General features: G+C 43.2%; 1 protein-coding gene across 3 annotated transcripts; it reads left to right on the top strand.

Moving 5' to 3' along the window:
- The first annotated feature begins 5,648 nt into the window (after positions 1-5,648).
- Positions 5,649-8,259, top strand: LOC147901071 (pentatricopeptide repeat-containing protein At4g25270, chloroplastic-like). 3 transcript variants are annotated; one of them, XM_087375380.1, is made up of 3 exons: positions 5,652-5,760; positions 5,936-6,021; positions 6,101-8,259. In XM_087375380.1, the coding sequence occupies exons 1-3, from the start codon at positions 5,741-5,743 to the stop codon at positions 7,717-7,719; spliced, it is 1,725 nt and encodes a 574-aa protein (XP_087231506.1). In that variant the 5' UTR covers positions 5,652-5,740; the 3' UTR covers positions 7,720-8,259. The 3 variants fall into 3 exon arrangements, with proteins under 3 accessions (XP_087231505.1, XP_087231504.1, XP_087231506.1); XM_087375379.1 differs by having other exon boundaries at positions 5,649-6,021; positions 6,107-8,259; XM_087375378.1 differs by having other exon boundaries at positions 5,649-6,021.
- Positions 8,260-20,983: the final 12,724 nt, after the last annotated feature.

Below are 20,983 nucleotides of genomic sequence, written 5' to 3'. Positions count from 1 at the left end.
TGTTTTGTACATAGTGGCCTCCCTAGGGAGAACACATCATCCTTGAGGCAGTTGTTTGACCTCCATGTCAGAGTTGGAGATGATGACAAAAGGGAAGTCCTCTTATCAAGTCTTCCCTTCTTCTATGATGGTATTGTGAAGATTCTTTGTTTGAGTAGTGAGATGACAGTAAACAATATGGTCGCCACACTTTTGGATGATGAGAGACATTAAAAACAAGAGTTTGGCTTTGCTGAGAGCACATACCTGGCTGAGAAAGAAGAAGATTGATTTGAAGTGCACCTATTGTGGAAAATTAGGCATAAGGAAGACTATGCTATCGGAAGAAGGAGGTCCTAGCTAAGCACAGTTGGAGAGGAGATGGCAAGCCTGTGCATTGTTGATGGCACTAGTTATGAAGAATTTGCATTCTAAACATGCATGCTGTTGTAGTAGCAGGTAGACCAGGTAGTGTCAATAATCGTGATCAAATATTTGTATGCCAAAAATACCCCGTAGGATTGAGGCGAAGTTTCTGATCACAAATTGTGTCTATCAAGAGAGGGAGTCGCTTGAGCATTTAGGGTTAGTTTGCTTAGTCTGGTCACTATTTTGGATTGGGACAGAAATCAGTTGTATGTTTTCGTTTTTGGGCAAAAGACCTTCTCTTAGTCCTCATTTTTATCTTGTGAGAGACATACCTAGTGTACAGCTCATATTGTGTGATGTGTCAACTTTGGTTCATGATCCTTTTGCTTGGATCCTCTAAGATTTTGGTGACAGAGTCAATTTTCATGCAAGTGATAAATTTGGCCCAACCTTAGCTTGAGGGGGTGTTAGTAACCAAGCCTCGTTGGGCTTAGGCTTAAGAGGGGAGCCGATTAGTTCAGTGGTATGCATGGCCACCTACTTGCCATACATTAGTAACTTGAGGATATGTTATCAACCTAATTTGATGGCTGCATTCTCTCCTAGTGGTTCGCTTCCATTGCACCATGATGCGAGCTCTTTCCATGGCATTTGTGTAAAGGTTTCTTTCTTCAACAGATGGCCCGAGTTCTCTCGCTCTCTCGAGATGTAGTCTTCATATGTCTTCAGTTCATGAATATAGTTCATCTACTTGTGTTGTCTATTCTTTGAACATTGTTGTAGTAGATTGAGATAGAAATAATCGAAGGTTTCCAACACCAGTTGGTTACAATCTTCCCCCCCTCGATGAGTGGCTCACGCTTCCTCATCTAGAGTATTTATAATATTCATTGAAGTCAAAGAGCCAATATTTTCCCTCCTTTCCCAAAAGTAAGGGATACTTTTTACAAAGCCCATTTGGGCTCACAGGATAAAAAATGGATCATGTCCCATTTTTTTCTACAAAGCCACTTTGGGCTTACTTTATTTAAGAATAGTTTATTCCTTCTATCACACATATTGCTTAAGATTTACAATAACAAAATTAAATACAGAATGTGGCCATGGCCATGGCCACATGCTGTGCACCGTGTGACACCTTAATCAGTACCCTTGCACTAATTCCAATCCTCGGCATTAGTTCTATCACCTATACTCAAGCTGCCAATTACATTAGTTATTAACAATTGCACTCAAAGTACAATAATCAAACATAACACCAATTGAAATGTGAATTACAATTCTAACACATACAATAGCATCAAAAATTGAATATGCATGGAAACTCATGAAAAGACAAGAGGCAATCATTGGGTACAATCTCCCCCATCGAGGTGTGTGGCTCATGATCCCACACCAAGAGTACTTATAATATTGAAATAAAAGCACGAGCCATTGATACAAAGTCACGTATTCATCTCTTGAACATCCCTTTTCCATGCTTTTCTCTTGAGCATCCTTTTACCATACTTTTCTCTTTATCACTCCTTTACTCATGATCTCATCCAAAATTACATGCTAAAAGTGGAAAGGCTTTTAAGCACTCTTCCTTATAAAAAATGTAATGACCCTTGGCCATTTAATACATTTCATAGCACTAGCATAAAGCCATGGCATTTAGCCTTTATTACTTTGAGCTTGTTTACTCCCATCCATCCATGTCATTTCCTATACTCAATAAACCAATTCACCATTAGTCAGATACTTAGCGCAATGATATACATCAAATGATTAGCCAATCATGCTAAGAAATGGTCTTTACAAATGACTACCCATTAATGTGAGTATTTCTTAATGGCATCACCCATGATACTTATTAATGGCACACGTTTTGTTAGGCGTCCCTAACTAAACCAAAGTATTAAATAGAACCCCCGCCATGTTTGGTGCGATCCTATAAATACTTTACATCATTTCGAGCAAGAGTTTTGAGAAATACTTCGTCTGGTGCGATCCTATAAATACTTTATGTCATTTCGAACTAGAGTAACATTCCCTCTTGCTTAAGGTGCAACTGACCTCAGTTGTGATTTTGTTTATATGAGTTAAGGATATCAGGATGGTCTCGAAAAAATTGCTTAGGAAACCACTGTGCATTTTCTTTTGGATGAACTTTAAACTTCAATAAATATTTCCTTTACGTGTTGTTCTTTGTTGAGCATCTAGAATATACAATCAAGCTCAAGAACTTCAACTTCATCCATAATTAAAGGTGGCTCTTCATAAACAGGATGCATTGGTAATTCTCCTTTAAAAGGTTTCAAGAGATGAATGTGAAAGGCGTTATGAATCTTCCAATTATCGGAAATGCCAAACAATAATTTAAATCATTTATCTTGGAAAGAACTTTGAAAGGTCCATAAAACCTTAATGCTAATTTTATTGTAGGACATTTATCAACACTCTTTAAACACCTCTTTTCAATTCGTAGAAGGACAAAATCTCCTTTTTTATACATCATATGTTGTCTTTTCTTGTTTGCTTGTTTAGTATACTTTCCTCTGGCTCTCTTGATGGATTTCGTTTTACTTCTCTCGTGATTTGATCATAATTTCTTGTAAAATCATCAATAGCTTCAAGCTTTTGACTAATTCTTGTGATAGGAATTGGTAATAACTTTCCATATATTATTTCGAATGGGGCTCTTCATGTAGCAGAATGGATTGTGTTGTTATAAGGAAATTGTAATAAATGTAAATACTTATCCCAATTCCTTCCTTAAGAATCAACATATATTTGTTGCATATCCAAGATAGTATTATTGGTTACTTCCATTTGTCCATTTGCTTCAGGATGTAAAGTTGAAGTAAAATCTACTTTAGTCCAAGATTTTCAAATAAAGTCCTCCAAAAGGCACTACAAAACTTGGAATCTCGATCTGATACTATAATCCATGATGTGGGAAAACATATTTCAAATACACGTGTGCAGCTTGTGGTGCAGACAATGTCTTTTTGCAAGGCAAGAAATATGCTTGCTTGCTAAAGCGATCCATGATGGTCCAAATCATGTATTTTGATTAAAAGTCAAGGGAAATCTAGTAATAAAATCCATGGATATTTGTTCCTAGGAGTGTGAAGAAATAGGCAAAGGCATTAATAGTCCTGGTGCTTTTCCTTTGAAACTTTTAATCTTTTGACAAATCAAACACTCAGCAACATACTTAGAAATATCTTTCTTCATCAAAGGCCAATGAAATTCTTTAACAATACTTTGATAAGTTGCAGTCACCCCTCGATGGCCCACATAAGGAGGTTTATGCATTTTCTCCATAACTTGTAATCTAAATGGTTTGGTGATGCAAAGTCTTTTCTCATAAAAGAGATATCCATCATTAATTGAATAGTTAGTGTTATGGATAAATTTGACCAAGGTAAAAGGCATAAATATGTGTGTGTGCTTATATGTGTGGCAATAGTATAATAAAATATGGTGTGCATAGGGCCCAGGGTTGAGGTGGCAGGGCATGACCATGTGCCACCCTTCCATGTAAGAGGACCCATAAGGTGTGTTGTACATAATCCATGGTAGTTATATTATAAAATGGTAAGGTGGCATGGTTCCTCCATGTGCCACCCCTCCACCTAGGCGGTCCCATGCTTGGATTTAGTGAGACATGGCCCAAGGACCATGGGAGAAGTAATATAAAATAGGTGGAGATGGATATTATATTGGATTATTCCCTCCATGTAGGATAGGCCCATGTGGGGGGGGTGTAGATAGTCAAAGAGTGCAAGTTAAATAATGGGAAAGTAGGATGAGGTGGCAAGACTTCTTGTGCCAACCCTCCACTTGTCCTCCTAGATGTTTGAACGTATTATAAAATTGGGGAGGAGACCAAGGGAGTATCTTAGACTTAGGATATGGGGCTTGATTTATGTGGAAAAAGGAGGCAAAGGGTTGTCGCCCACCATTGAGAGTGCATACCCACCTAGCTCACTTGGGAGACTCTTCCACACATACCATGCATGTGGGAGGATGCATTTATTGGAGAGACCTCCTCTCTTGGCTATAAAAGAAGAGAGCTATTCCTTGATGGAACACACTCATTCTTGTAAAGCCACCTAGCTAGTACTTTGATTTCCCCCATTCTTTTTTTCAAATAAAGCATGACTCTCTCCCCTTGATGTCTCCATCTCTACATTCGCCCTCCCATCATGTACACGCTCCTCTTCCCCCTCTTCCTTCCCCCTTGTGCCATAGTCCCCCTCTTCATTCCCACCCCTATTAATCCCTTTTTCCCACCCATGTTCATGCTTCTCCCCTCACGTTCCCTCTCCCCCATGGCCCTCGAGCATCGCCATGTCTAGCGTCTAGCCTCATGCCTTGATTTCTTTTCTAGATAATACTAGATATAGGACTCCAATTGTTTTGTTCAAGCTTAGTCCATATATGAGAGAAGTCAGAGTCATCTTGATAAGAAATTTTCATTGCCTCGAATGGTTGTATTTCAATTACTGAAATGTTGTTGATTTGTGGTCTTTGACTTAATGCATCTGCAACCATATTTTCTTTAAAACGGGCTGATATTGAATCATTGGCTGAAAGATTTGAATAAAAGTAGCCCATTTGATATGTCTGTTTGAAATCAATGGTTGCGTCAAAATATGCTTAATGCTTTGTTAATTAGTCTTGATTAAGAATTCTAAGCCCATTAAATAATGCTTCTAAATTATTAGGGCATGTACCATTGCTATCAATTCTTTGTCATAGGTACTATAATTGAATTCTGCTAGCTTAAGCTTTCTACTTTCAAATGCTATGGGATGATTGTCTTGCGCTCCAATCCTACTTCCACTTGCATCAATTACGACAACAAAGGAGGGTCGTGAAAGTACTGGGATTTAACTAAAGCTTCCAAAATATAAACATCACAAAATCAATAATAAATCACCACCCCTGACATTTGCAGGGAGTATCGGGTCCTAACAGATTGTGTGTCGCATCTCATGTCCACTATTTTACTCATTCTCTTTTTTCCTCTAATATGCAACAAGGATCAGCTATTGTATCGCCTTATTCATGTATTTGTTGGACTTCAGCTTCCAAAATATGGACATCACAAAATCAATAATAAATCACCACCCCTCACATTTGCAAGGAGGATCGGATCCTAATGGACTTTGTGTCACATCTCATGTCCACTATTTTACTTTTTCATGAAACAATTGATAAAATAGTAGGATTCTTGATAAAATAGTAGGATTCAGCTTCAATTTTGAGTTAGTAGCTACTTGCTCCAAGATGGAAAGACTCCTATCGTCGCAAACCTAGTCACCTGGGTTAGATTCGGGGCACCCTGGACTGATCGCGGGACACCAAGCTTCGCGACGGGCTGAGAGCCCGTTAAAACATGGAACAGCCCAATCATGAGTAACCCTCCCATCTCTCCCCGAACAAATTGCTGGGCAGCTTCTAAACTCGTTCGATCCAATGAGAAAAGTACATAGCGTGGATTTGGCTAAATGATAGAGATCAAGATGCACAGCTTTTCTCCTTCACCTTCAAGCCTGCCTGAAGGCGGTGCATTGGGTTCCCCCTGGCGCAGGATTCAGGGAGCGATAGCCCACCGGGACGCGAGTTTTTCCATCCTCAACGTGGTCGTGCTTCATCGCCCATCAACTTCTAGTTCAGGTACCCCAAATCTCCGTCTCAAGCACCGGCGCATATTCTGGCAACGGCAATGGGTCTTCATTGTGGTCATGCTTCGCAGGTACAGTGGACTCATGGCAAGAGTATCTCATGGATACCTCCCAGTCGTGGGACAACGGATTGGGCTCGGTTGTTTTGGAAAATCATTATTTGCACATGGACGAAAAGGAGTCGAGAGACACGGGAATCGATGGGGCCAAAGCATCCCCTGGTCATGCCCGGTCAATTTGCAAAGACCATGGCTTGGTGGAGAGCGTCGGAAATTGCAAGGCCAGCGTTAGGTCTGGACAGGTGAAAGCATCTAAAGTACAAAAACTGCGAGACAACAGTGGCTGGGAAATGCTGAGCTTAGGGGAGGCACTCACTTCTTTGGAACAGAATCCTCAGCTGCCTTCGGTTGATAACTTCATATGGATCTTGCAGAAGTGCAGAAAACAGAAAAATCTAGAGTATGCCAAGCGTTTGTATGCCTACATGTGCAAAGTGAGGCTGGAAGATCATAAATCTCTCGGGAACTACCTTGTCCCAATGCTGGTAGAATGTGGAAGCATATGCGATGCCCTTAAAGTGTTTAACAGGTTGGTTGATCCGAATGAGTATTCGTGGACTTCTCTCATCATGGGCTATATAGAATGCGGGGAATCACAGCAAGCTCTCAACCTCTACCAGAAAATGCAAAAGCGTCATGTTGATCCTAGCAAGCATACGTTTGTGGCCCTACTGAAGGCTTGTGCACGGCTGCAAGATGTGGAAAGAGGCAGAGAAATACATGCAGAGATTGCCAGGAAGGGGTTTGAAAGAGAGCTTTTTGTTGGCAGCTCTTTGGTAGACATGTATGCCAAATGTGGCTTTCTCGCAAAAGCACAGGAATTGTTTGACGAGCTTCCAGTTCGAGACGTAGTCTCCTGGAATGCACTGCTCACAGGGTATACCCAACATGGTCTTGGTGGGGAAGCACTTGCTTGTTTCCAACAAATGCAAGTGGAGGGTGTCCCTCCTGATGCTGTAACGTTTGTGTGCAGCTTGAAAGCTTGTAGCAGTGTAGGAGCCATAAACGAGGGCCGAGATATACATGCTGAGGTTGCCAGGAAGGGGTTGGAAAGCGATCCTTTTGTGGGCAGCACTTTGGTTGACATGTATGCCAAATGTGGCTTGCTTGTGGAGGCACGGGTATTGTTTGACAGGCTTCCAGTTGGGGATCTAGTCTCATGGTCTGCACTAATTGCACGATATGCTGAGCTAGGAGACAGTGGAACTGTTTTCCATATGTTTGAGAAAATGAGAGGAGAAGGGATAAAGCCAGATGCAGTCACATTTTCTAGTGTTCTTACTGTCTGCAGTCACGTGGGATTAGTCGACAAGGGCCAAAAATACTTTGAAGCAATGATCAGAGACTATGGCATCACCCCAACTATTGAGCACATTACGTGCATGGTTGATCTCCTTTGCCGTGCGGGCCAACTAGAGGAGGCAGTAGCCATGGTAGAGAAGATGCCTTGCCAAGCCGACCCTGTGGTCTGGCTTACTGTGTTGAGTGCTTGTCAAAAGTGGGGTAATGTAGAACTTGGAAGACACGCTTTTGAACATGCATCACAATTGGCAAAAAAGGATGTTGCAGCTTATGTCTTGATGTCTAACATCTATGCAGATGCTCATATACATGAGGCCGAGAAGAGGTAGCGGTAAATGAGAGACTGTATATGCAGAGGTAGAAGACCTTTCCCTTCAAAATTAGGGAGGAAGGCTATGCCCCAGATTGGACATTTCGGGTGACGAAAAAAAAGATGATCATCCGTGCCACACCCCACGTGTTGTTAAAATATTTGGGTTTGTGATGAGACTGTCATGCAGCCAGTATTCTTATATCAACAATTGAGCAGCGAGCTATTGTTGCCAGACGTTTATATCTTTAAGGAAGTGCAATGTAGTTGTGGGAACTATCCGTGATGCTAGTAAATGTACTTAAGGTACTGCCACTCTTGTTGGAACTGTTCCTGCTACAATGATAGTAAGACCATTGAGGTGTACTCAAGAGGACTATGAAAGTGAGTTTGATCATGATTGGTCACCTTTAAAAAAAGTAAATCATTTGCTCTTGATGTTGTGAAATCAAGTCTGCAATTTTGTTAGTCCAGATACAGCAAAAGTTCTGCAAAGTACAGTTTGTGACTTTTTGGTGATTTTTGTAGATATAATTGGGACTTGCAATTTTTGTTATTACTTTCATTTCTTCCATCATGTTTGATTCCCTTCTGATTTCCGTTACTATCCTTTCAGAACTAATGTACTACTAGTCCGTGAGAGGATGTGAGTGTGGTTGTAAATGTTTATTAGGTCTTGAAGACCAAGTACTTTTCTTTGTACCTGGCATACCCCCGTCTGTGTTTTACAATGTGCTTGATGTTCACTAATCTGGGCACCCTTCTTGGAACTGTCCATCATCAAATTAGATGGAGGTTCATGTGTTCTCTATGGTTCCACTGATAGAGCTATGATTCGCAGTTGGAGTTGTGTGTCAGACTGTCTCCAGCTCGATTAGAGCTCCTTTGCTGTATCTGGAGCTTTTTTTCCCCAGAGAAAAGAACTTTCTATTGATGCTTGAAAAACCAACCATACAAATCAGCAATCTGAAAGGCTCTGATCATGGGAGATAAAGAGAAAACTGGCTAACAGAAGAATCCAGCCTGTTTCTAGAGAACCCAGCTCGTTGCCCAGGGAATCTTAGGAACAGGGGTTAACAACCAGGGTGGAGGACTGTAATGCCTTGTTCTATAAAAACGTAAAAGATACTTGCAGGCCAAGCGTTGCAAATTTATTCTCGCCTTTCAGTGGTTGCCCTAGATCCTCAAGTACCACGCTTCCCAAATGGTACGTAGGTGTAGATGCTATCTTTCCAGATGGAGACGGCGTAAGTAGACTTTCCGTCCAAAGATCTCAGCACCTTGCTGTCCTAGTAGGCAGCCTAGGCTTCAGCCCCAAGTGAGCTCAGTCTGCAGCAACTCTGGCCCTGCTTTGCCTCCTGGATGTAGGCCCAAAGATCAGGCTTCTGCTGCTCCTGCTGCTCCTCTGTCTGCTGACTTGCTGGATATATAATGGGTCATGAAGCCCATCCTTTTATAGGCCTAGGGGCCTGTCAAAAACCCGACCAGTCTGTCCCAATCTGGGCCGACTGGACAGACCAGGTTGGCTGGCCCAACCGACCTTGTTGGCTCAGCCCAACCAGCCCTTTAAGGGCTCACAAAACTAGGCCTTTATGGCCCACACTTCTAGGGTTTTTGGCCCTCCAATCTTGGCAGGGGCCCAGCCTATATAAGGCAGGCCACTGCCCACTGGCAGCCCAATTTGCTGCTCCACGAGGCCCCAGCCATGTCAGCACCTGTTCACCCTGCTGCTGGTTCTGCCCTCTGCCAGGCTCTTCTCCAGCCACGTGTGCTGCGCTGTACTGAACCGTACTGCTGCTGATGTCATCGCACCCTGCCAGGTCAGATCTAGGGCTTGATGCCCCTGCCTTCTGCTCCTTCCACAGGTTCCGTCCTTTGCAGCCTTCTTCTCTTGTGAGGTGCTGCCCATGTGGCAGCCCCCCTCTCTCTCTTCTCTGGGCATCTTCTGCCCTAGGTCTCCCTCCCCCACGCTCTCCTCATTTGGGGGCTTACAGATGGGGACGTGACCTTTCCAACAATTGCATCTTGTGCTTCTATCGTGAAGACCAACTGGCCCTGGATCTTGTATGCTGGAGAATTGGATCAATGCAGAAGACATGATCCCCTCCATCAGCCAGGGTACCCCAAGTGAAGTCTTGCTGTTATCTCTGTGTCGTGTCAACAATCCGGCACCCATCTAAATCCTTTGCGCTATGGGACCACCCCAAAGACAATGCCCGATCGTCTCTAGATCTCTATCCGGGCAATGGAGGCATCTATCATTTACGCGCATCTTCTTTAGCCATGGGCTGATGGGCAAACCTCCATGCGCCACCATCCAGAAGAAGTACAAGTTCTTTTGTGGTCTACGGCTGGTCCAAAGTTGTGACTAGAGACAGGAGATAACCTTCTGGGGAACTTGCTGCTCGACCCAGTGATGCTCTCTCAAGAGAGTCCAAGATGTAGACGTTGACCAATATGTATCATGCATGAGAAGGACACCTCCACCCTAACCGAGTGCCGTATTTGTACATGCCAAAACTACTCACCTAGATCCTCGTAAATCTCCCGAGGAGGACGGCCTCCCATAACCATAGACCCCACTGCACCCCCTCTTGCCCTGTCAAGACTGGAATTGGCTCAATGGTCCAATTCTTGCCCAAGCAACCCATTACCTCGAGTCAAGTAACTCTAATGCCTCGTCAACCCTTGGGTCTCCCTCAGTCTCAGGCTAAAGGACTCCAGGGCTAAAGAACGATAGGAGTTGAGGAACTATTGCAAATACTGGATCTTAAGAGACACCCCAGTGCTAGAAAACTGTTCGGAGGCTCTGTGCATCGCAATGTCAATCTCCACCATTTGAGTGCTTGTTCCCCAAATGAGAAGAGTGTCGAACTCATGCCTCTACCTCTGCCTCTTTGCAAAGGTTGCTCCATGCTTCGGAAGAATTGGCTGGGCCACAATTCCATCGTGCCCATCCGATGTGCATCGCCTACCCCAACATGAGTCCCTCCTGGTCACAAACCTCTGGATACCAAATGAGGGGATGTTGCTCAAACTCTCGTCGCACCTCATACTAGCCTGAATGAACCCTCTGAACAAACACCGCCAAAGCTTTTAGAGGCTCCTCATTAATAGTGGCCCAGCCTCATCGAAGCCCTTGCCTGTGAGGGGAGCATCTGAAAAAATCCACTTGCAAGATTGTTGCCACTGACCTTTTGTACGTTGTGTGTTCTGAGAAACCCTTGTTGAAGCAAGAGCTTCCAAGGCTTGGAGCCTAGAGTAATACCGCGTACCACCAGCTTGCCCAAAAAGGGCTACTCTATATCTAAGGATCAATGATGCCAAGTCCTCCATACGCCTGGGGTATGATCACCGTCTACCAAGCAACCCTAGCTCTAGTGTATCTTGTGCCATCCGAACCACCCACAAGAAATTGTGCACATGGATCGTGGACTGCCCCAGATAACCTTTTTAAAAGCACCGACAAGAGGCAATGTACCAAGCCGTATGTAGGACTTGATTGGCCACCAGGTCCCTATCTACTAGAGAGACTTTGGTCGAACTCTGGTGCAAAAGCTTGCACCGCACACTCTCGAGCACTGGGGCACTCTACAACACTACTAACATGTCAATGCCCACTTGGGAGCCTAGGTACCTCGCTATCTGCCCACGGGGAATCCATCGGAACTTGGAAGCCGAGTGTAGCCCCCCAACCAAGGATCTCGTGAACCTCCTCAGTTGTCGGCTATGAGGAAGCCGACCGGTTTGTTCTAGTTGATCTCCGTGGGCAGTCGCTATGTAAAAACCCATAAAATATGTGTGAGCAAGCACATGTTTAAAATACCATTATATTTAAAAATTTACATTTTTCACATAATTGTTAACTCTCATCTGTACGTACATGTTGTAATTTTGAATTTGAAAGTTCCCTCCTTACATTTACATACAATAGTTGCGTTAGATAAGTATTCTTTCAACCCCCTTCTATTCGTAAATGGCCTTTGACTCACCCAAATTAAAAACTCCCCTTGCATGAACAAACCTGCTATCTTACATGTTTATAGAGTGACCACCCTGGGGTTGAACTTGGCCCTAGAGGCTAGATAATATCTCTCTAAGGCTCCCGGACCCCCTTAAGGCTCTTTGTTATGCCGTCCACAATGAGTGCCATGTCCTCTGTAAAGTTTGAGTCCAGTAGCTCCTCCTCCTAATGAATCGAGAGCCGCAACCCAGTGAGGCCTGTTGCCTAGGAATGCAGAAAATAGCCCAAAGCCTTTGCCAAAAAGAGAGAGAGAAAGGGAGCAAGGGGGCGACCCTGTAGGATGGAGTAGGAAACCTTGTAGAACTAAGCGTGCAACCCTATAGAAATGAGGGGGAAAGAACAAAGGCCCTCCCCTATGTGCACATCGATAAGCATTTAGCTGGCAATCCTTGCATACATGCCCATGAGATCCTTGAATCCACTTGTTTGAAAAACTCATCCTCTACATGGTGCCCTCCAAGAAAGACCACTCCACCTTGTCGTACGCCTTCTCGAAATCTGATAGAAGGATCACAATAGGCTAAGTGTCACGATCTGTGACGTATTCCTTTCTCTATACTTACAGACTTATGGATGGTTTGATGAATGGACACTTGTGGAAGGGTATGCCCTTTCGACGGGACACTTCCTATGAGGCACAACCCTTCACAAGAGACATTCTATTGAAGAGACATTCCTATTGTAATGTACCCTCTCATCAAGGGTCACACCCTTCACAAGGGGTACACACCTCTTCATGCACATACACTTTGGAGTACACACCTTTTCATGTGTGACTCTTCACTCTCTATATAAGAGAGGCCCAATTGTATGGATGACACACTACAGCTACACTACAGATACTACAGACACTGAAGCAATACAATTATTCCTTGTTCTCTACTATTTCAGTCTCCTTTCTGTTCCTTAGCACATTTCTAAATATAGTAAATCTAGGGTTTCTTACAGTGGTATCAGAGCAAATTTCGCTCTCGCCTGTAGGAAATGCCCCCACCTTCTAGCACCTATCTGATACATCTCTTTCCGCCAGAAGGATATCCATGCACATTGTGCATGGAAGAGATGGAGAGAATGAGCGTAAAAAATTTTAGCGCCAACCTTGCCTAAAATCATCAATGGCCTCTCCATCTCCCACACATCACGAGTTGATGTGAATGGACACGACAAAAATCGTGTCTTTTCATGTGCTTGGGCTGTCCCAAAACCAAGGGACGCACCTTTTCCACCATCGGACACACCTTTTGATGAAGAGTTTTGACTCCTCACCCGAGGGACACACCCCATCGTGGAAAAAAGGACACGCCTCTTCATGTGGGGACACCCCTTTTAAAAACAGGGACACATCCCTTCATGAAAAGGTGCACCTATTCCAAGGGTCACACCCCTTTGAATAGGCACACCTTTTGAAACCAAGCACCTTATATAAAAGGGTACCTAGAGGGGTTAAAAAGGAAAACCCAGCCCCAAACTTTAGGTCTACCCTAGATTACCCAAGGGTCAAATAAACCCACCCTTTTAAATTTTTTTGGGCAACCACCTAACGTAGGCAGCACAAACGAAAATCAACGCCCATACAATTTTTCGGCAAACAGGTTTGCCTACCTGCGTAGCCCCTGCCCTCGCCAATTTTGTTGCCCTGCCCCCTCGCCATATGCAGCCCCTAGCCTCGCCAGTTTTCGGCCCTAGTTCTCTGCCAGCCTGCGGCGCTAGATCAGCATCAGCCTGCCATATCTGCCACAAATCAGCCTTGGAAGCTGCAGCCTGGTTTCGCCAGCCTCCATCGTGATCCAGCCTGTAGCCTTTAATGCCTTTTATTGCGATCTAGCTTGCAACCTGTTTCGCCATTGACAGCCTGCCCTTCCCCCTTGTTTCGCCACCTTATCTACCAGTTTAGCAGCGGTTCAACCCTCCTCTCGCGATGAAGACAGCCTGTTAAATGTGCCCTGTTCCTGCTTTCCAATCCGGACCAGATCTGCTCCTCGCAACCCACTGCAACATGGACCTCCAGACAGAAATCTGTAGGCCTTTTCTACGCAACAAATTGGCAGATTAAATCATTGCCAGGTGGATTCTTTCCATTCTACTTCTAAGGATCTCTTGTCATTATCAAATTACAACAAATGAAAGACGCTCCCTTAAAGCATGGAAACCCTTAGTAATTCACTCGGCCTTTCAAGGACACCTCAGGCATCATCTACCACACAATATCGTGTTCAGATTGCACAACCAGCCCATTTTGGAGCTTTTGCATCTTGGGTCTTCTGTGTCACGTGCCCTCCTAGTGATTTGGACCACATCCTATACCTTCTGCGTGAGGCACCTCAGTTACATTACTTCCTCAGCACAGTCCAGGTTGTGGTCCACGAGACACGAAGATACCCAGAACACGATATTCCTCAAGAGTTTGCTGTCCATCTTTGGACAGAATTTTACCCCTCACCTTCGGCATCTCCAGGGTACTCTCCACCTCCTTCAGCTCCTAGATATTCTACTATACATGTTGTACCTTCCCCAAGACACAGTATTTACACTCTGAAGGCACTCCTCCTGGATATCCTCCTTTTCCGACAGCAGCTCCTTATCCCTTCTCAGATCTGTGGACTCTGCAACCTACTCCTGTACTTTTACGAGCAGTAACACCTATTTCGGCATCACCAGTGTTACCTCAGACAGGACCTCCTTTACTAGATTTCCACGGGTGGTTCCATCCTGCCTAGCTTGCCCCCTCCAACATGAGCAACCTCAGGGAGCAGCCCGAATCTTCTTCCAGGAATGGTACAAACTAGAGCGCAGGCTCGCGCTTTTCTCACAGGGATCTCCAATATGTCGCAACGCTCGCGTGAAGCCTCTCCAGAGATCAAAGACTCAAGCATCGACAGTGGCTGCTCTCATAACTTCCTAGCTAGTTCTATGGTCGACAAACTTCGGTTGACCACCAGTCCTAGTCTCATGGACTATCAGATTGAACTCGCAAATGGAACTACCTTCTTGTGCAACACCAGGATCAAAAACTTGTCTTTTCGCATCCAACATTATACGGACAAGTTGAACTTCGACATCATGCCTCTTTCTCGGTACGATGTCATACTTGGACAACAGTGGCTCTACGACTATGATCCATTAATCAGTTTTCGCAGCCATACTATCCAGTTTGTCCACCAGGGAAAACTACTTGAGCTAATTGGTTCTAGGGACTCTCCTTCAACCCCAGTTGCCTCTGCCCTACAAGTAAAGAAGTGGGTTCGTAAACGTCAAGTAAAGACTTCACTTCTGTTGGTTACGGCAGTAGAGGAGACACCAACAAAGGATCCTCCTGAATACCTCAACCAACCTTTTTTCCAGCCCTACCTAAATATTTTTCCACAGGAATTGCCAAAGCAGTTACCACCTCGATGACCAGTGGATCACCCAATCGAACTTATTCCTGGCAGTAATCCACCGTCGAAACCTCCTCTGCATCAACTACCGAGCCCTCAACAAGATCACTATAAAAAACAAGTATCCATTGCCTCACATCGATGACCTCTTCGATCAACTTCTACATGCAACACAATTCTCAAAGATTGATCTTCGTTCAGGTTATCATCAAATTCGCATACGAGAAGGCGATGAGTACAAGATAGCTTTTCGAACAAAGTATGGACACTATGAATGTTTGGTCATGCCTTTTGGGTTAAACAATGCCCCAGCCACATTCATGACACTAATAAACAGCATCTTCCGGCCTTTCCTCGATAAGTTCGTCATTGTTTACCTGGATGACATCCTCGTTTTCAGCAGATCCCTACATGAGCACAAACAACATCTCCACCAAGTTTTTGAAGTTCTCCGCGCAAATTCTCTCTACATCAACATTGAGAAGAGTGAGTTCTTCAAAACCCAACTCGAATATTTGGGACATGTTATTTTAGCTCAAGGCATCTCTGTGGATCCCAAGAAGGTCGAGGTAATCCGAAATTGGCCTACTCCTAAGAATGTTCATGATGTCTGCTCTTTTCTCGGATTGGCAAACTTCTACCATACAAAGGTCTATCAGTTTTCCGAAATCGCAGCTCCTATGTCCGAATTATTAAAAAGCACAGCAGTTTTTCAATGGCTTCCCAAAACAGAGTATAGTTTCCAACAACTCAAGTAAGCACTCACTACAACACTAGTTATGGCTATTGCTGACCCAAACGTTCCATTTGAGGTCATGACCGACGCTTCCGACATTGCTACAGGAGGAGTCTTGATGTGAGAAGGCAGAGTTATTGCTTTTGACAACCATAAACATTCCGATATCCAAACCCGATACCCGGTTTATGATAAGGAGTTTCTTGCTGTTGTACATGCTTATCGCTCTTGGAAACATTATCTCATGGGAGCCGACTCGGTGGTCAAGATAGACCATCACTCTCTAAAGTATATCTTTACTCAGCTCGTCATAACGCTCGACAAGCACGCTGGGTTGAGTTTCTGGCCAACTTTCAGATGACCATTGAGTACATTCCAGGACTACGCAATGTAGTTGCAGATGCTCTCAGCAGGTTAGCTCTAGCATCAGCTATGGTCATCTCTACATTATCTGTGGATGTTCCGAATTCATTCAAAGGGAAGTATTTCAATGATAAAGACTTTGGCACAGCAGTACAAGTTCTTTCCAAAGATCAACCTTCGACTTCCGAATAGAAGATTTTCTACATCAGTTTATTATCTCCACCAGGGTCTTATTTTGAGTGGGAGAGGATGTCACTATCTGTGACGTTGGGCTGTAAAACGGATGTTACTTGGAACATCTGTGCCCAATGATGGAGTCACAACAGGAAAGAGAACTTTAGGGAGAGCTCATAGCACTCTATGTCTTAGTAAGATTTCGTTACTATTTCTATTTTGGAAGAAGCACGAGCATGAATCTATCAAGTCTTGCTTTGCTCAGAAAGGCGCCTTCTATCTACTTCTCCAGCAGGAATAGAGATGTTTCTAGGTTGCTGGAGGTTTTCAATAGGGCTTCGGCACTTTGCTTTAGCTGCTTTGATCACACGATTCAGAATAGCCCTTTGGGTGAGAAGTCTTCATTGGAAACTTTAAATCTCAGAAAGAGTGTGAAAGAAAGGGGTTAGAGTCATAGATCAAACCTAGAGAATTAAGAGGTGTTTGAGCAGAGCTGAAGTACGCCTTACATGACAAAAATTACATCTTCAGTGAAGCAAGGATCAATCGCGTATTTGTAAACTAAAAACTCGACCACTATGCTTAACACTCCATGTTGGTAAACTGAAAGGAAAGAGTAGAGTGGACACAAATTCAGAATACTTGCATTATGGAATGAAGAAGAGTGAGGTTCTTATGTAGGCACCTCTTACATGCTCACTGACATCACTGATGACTTCAGAGCTCACATCTCCTCAATCTGCTCCTAGATTCTCTCAATCATCCTAAGTGGCTTTCCACCACCTAACTGTGCTTATGGGCACCTAACTGTGCCTCTAGCACTCACACATAGAAACCAAGGTGTGCCTAAGGCATACACCTTGAGATATCCCAACAAACCCCCCCTTCAAGGGAATGCCTCAGGCTATGTCAAGGATACAACTAGCACAAGGTGTCTCATGCCATCTCATGGTGGTCATGGATCTATCAATGGCTAGGATCTCAAGCTAGCAAGGGTTCCCATGGGTGTAAGGTAAACAAAGGGGATACAAAAAGACCTTCCAATGGTTATCTCCCCTGCATGTACATGCACACAATGTCTGCAGGAGGTATCATGGAGCAAAAACACATACACATGGCCTACATCATAAGGTGGCCAGAGGTGTTTGACACACAAAACACAATAGTTTATTTCATTCATTTTGGAGGACTATCCAGGTTGAGTACCTCAACATAAAAAGAGAGATCTGGAGCATACATAGAGATGATTTAAAATGCATAATCTTCAAATGATGCCTCATCTTGTGGAGACACATCAACTGAAAGTAGATTGGCATTTTCTGTCTTTGCTTTGGCTCTGCAAAACTTCTCATGATGATTGTTTTTGCCACAGTGTTTGCATGGATTGATTTTGAAGCAGTCCTTTGAAAGGTGATTTGTCTTTCCACAATGATTGCAAGGTGTAAACTTGCCTGTATGCACAGTAGTATGGGCTAGATTATGAGGAAACTTTTAGCCCTGTTGCCAAGATGGCAATTGTGAGAACTGTCATAGCGTTGGCTGGAAATTGCAGCAAATGGATGCCAAGAATGCTTTCCTAAATGGTAGACTTGTTGGGGGAAGTCTATATGGTTCAGCCCGAGGGTTATGTGCACCCTGACTATCCCAGCTATGTTTGCAGATTGAAGAAAGCTCTTTGTGGGCTGAAGCAAGCACCTAGAGCATGGAATGAAAGGATCAGTAGATATCTGCAGGAGCTTGGTTTTGTAGTTGGGAAGGCTGATCATTCACTGTTCACAAAGAAGACAATTGTTGGATATGTTGTGATTGTGATTTATGTTGATGATCTGATTCTGACTGGTAGTGATGATGATGGCATTGCTGAAATTAAGAGCAAGCTGAAAATGGAGTTTGATATGAAGGATCTAGGGGACTTGAAGTTCTTTCTTAGCATAGAGGTGTTGAGAACACCTGATGGCATTTGGCTTATGCAGAGGCAGTATGCCTTGAATATGCTGGAGAGGTTTGGCATGAAGTATTGCATACCAATGGATATTCCCTTGGATCAAAACTTGAAGATGATGGCTGATTCTGGAGCTGAGATTGATGACATTACCATGTATAGGCAGATGGTTGGAAGCTTGATTTATCTGACTATTACCAGGCTTGATTTAATGTATGTTGTGGGACTCATTAGTCAGTTTATGCAGAAGCCATGGAAGCCTCACTTGGATGCAGTGAGAAGGATTATGCGCTATGTCAAGGCAACATATGAGTATGGACTCTTTTATGACTATGGAAAGCATATAGAACTAGTTGGATACACAGATGCAGATTGGGCAGGATGTGCCAATGATAGGAGATCCACCAGTGGTTATGCATTCAGCCTTGGAAGTGCTATGGTTAGTTGGAGTAGCAAAAAGCAACTCGCGGTGGCATTGTCTAGTACAGAAGTAGAGTACAGAGGTGCAGCATTGGCTACATGTGAGACTTCTTGGCTTCAGAAGCTTTTGTAGGATTTGGGACTACATGTGGAAAAACCACTCAGACTTTATTGTGATAACATGAGTAGTGTGCATTTGGCAAGTAATCCGATTTATCATGCTAGAACTAAGCATATTGAGATACACTACCATTTCATTAGAGAGATGGTGTTATCAAAGAAGATTGATCTCATACATGTGAAGACTGAAGATCAAGTTGCAGATATCTTTACCAAGTCATTGGGTAGAGATAAGTTTACATGCTTTAGAGAGCTACTTGGTGTTATGCTCCCTACTTGAGCTTGAGGGGGAGTGTTGGGAATCAAGCTCTCGGTTATTGTTCCTGTTGTGTGAGTAGGTGAATAAGGTGAGTCACACTGACTCAACCATAGTTAGTTCTTATCTACTATGTATGGGTGTGACCTTAGTAGTGCTCAATGGTATTGTGTGGGGTGAATATGAGCTGATGGTGGAGGAGACTATTGCTCCCTCCTGGTTGCTTCTATATCTCTCTTCTTATTTTTCTTAATAGGTACTGCCAGTCAGTAGCTATGCCACTCCTGAAGTGGTGGCTCATCAACCGCCTCATGGTGGCCATCACTGCTGAGCCCTTTTTATTTTCTATTATCTCTCCAATAACTATGATTTCATAGGATAGGTCCTCGATCGGGTAAGGAGGACTCATGGTAGTCGTAGAGTCAAAGCGAGTGGTGTTACTACGAGCACTTATGGAGCGAGGAGTAGCAGTGGGAGTAGGAGAGGGCGGGGGTTTCCATTTTCCGAGCAAAAACCCCCAAGCGACGAGTGGTAGTGGTAGAGTCAGAGCGAGTGGTGTTACTACGAGCACTTATGGAGCGAGGAGTAGCAGTGGGAGTAGGAGAGGGCGGGGGTTTCCATTTTCTGAGCAAAAACCCCCAAGCAACGAGCGGACAAAAGGTGAGAGGGTCTAAATATATAGGCTTAAGTCAGGGGTTTCCATTTTCCGAGCAAAAACCCCCAAGCGACGAGCGGACAAAAGGTGAGAGGGTCTAAATATATAGGCTTAAGTCATTTTTGGGGAGCAAAAAAATCCAAATTATTTCAAGGAATATGTAAGTAAATTTGAAATATTGATAAATAGATATAGATATAAATATATCTTTATATAATATACATATATAATGTCTAAGTGGTGACTTATTTATGACTTTCAAAAATCCTTTCTTTTCCTTTCACCATTGGTTGGATCATGAAATTTTGAGCAAATATCATCTTTACAGTTCTTCAAGATGACCTAAGAAAAATATATAATACCTTCTTAATAGACCCTCTAAGTGTATTTTGCCAGAGGAAATTGGTTTGAAGAGCTTGCCCAACCCTATTCTGCCAGCGGAATACCCTTGGAGAGCCTACGCAGAAGGGGTCATAACTTTTGCTCCTTAGCTCAGATTGAGGAGCTGTAAAAGGAAAAAATGTTCAGAATCTCATGTTCTATGGAATGGTAGGCTTAAAATTACACTTTTTATAGTTATAAAAGAGAAAAATTAAAAATTTCAAGATGTATATGAGAGTTATAACTTCTCCCTAATTCATATTATGGTAAGAAGGAGTTCAATAGAGATCACATGTCCTTAAAAGTACTTAGGTTTGGAGGATTGGGAATATTTTAAAAATTGCTCCCTTGGCTTCCCATATTTGATAATGTATAAGAGATTAATTTATGATCAATTATAATGGCTTCAAGTATGAGGTTTCTAATATCTTTTTCCTACTCATCCAAGGAATATGGTATACATTGTTATATGAAAGCTTCAAATATGGAATTACTAAAGATTAGGGAAACTCTTTTAAATTGATTGAATTACCATAATCCTTAAAAGAGAGTATGGTAGGAAGGTATTTATAGGAGTTTCTAAAGTGTTCACTATTTGTTCATATATAGATGATGTTCTCGAAAATGAGGGTTATAATGAAAAATAAGTAAGTACATGGTTCCATAAATGAGAAATTAAGAAAGAATTGTATATTCCTTTAAGAAATATACAAGCATGGTTGGTATAAAAAATTATTGCTCGGACTTTTTTGCTCGTAGGTTTTTGCTCGAAAACTGTGCACTTCCGGAGAGGGCAAGGGACCTGACTGGTACTGGGTCTTGGGACCAAGTGGAG

Source organism: Dipteris shenzhenensis, chromosome 6, assembly GCF_047967505.1.
Source record: "Dipteris shenzhenensis isolate YYH24624 ecotype China chromosome 6, Dip_SZ_1.0, whole genome shotgun sequence".
Classification (NCBI taxonomy): domain Eukaryota; kingdom Viridiplantae; phylum Streptophyta; class Polypodiopsida; order Gleicheniales; family Dipteridaceae; genus Dipteris; species Dipteris shenzhenensis.
This window is presented reverse-complemented; position numbering and strand designations above follow the sequence as displayed.

Excerpts from the sequence above, each read along its gene's own strand:
- LOC147901071 (XM_087375378.1), top strand. The coding sequence starts at position 5,853 with ATGATAGAGATCAAGATGCACAGCTTTTCTCCTTCACCTTCAAGCCTG. Across the intron at positions 6,022-6,100 it reads CCCATCAACTTCTAGTTCAG|GTACAGTGGACTCATGGCAA; the intron begins GTACCCCAAATC and ends CATGCTTCGCAG.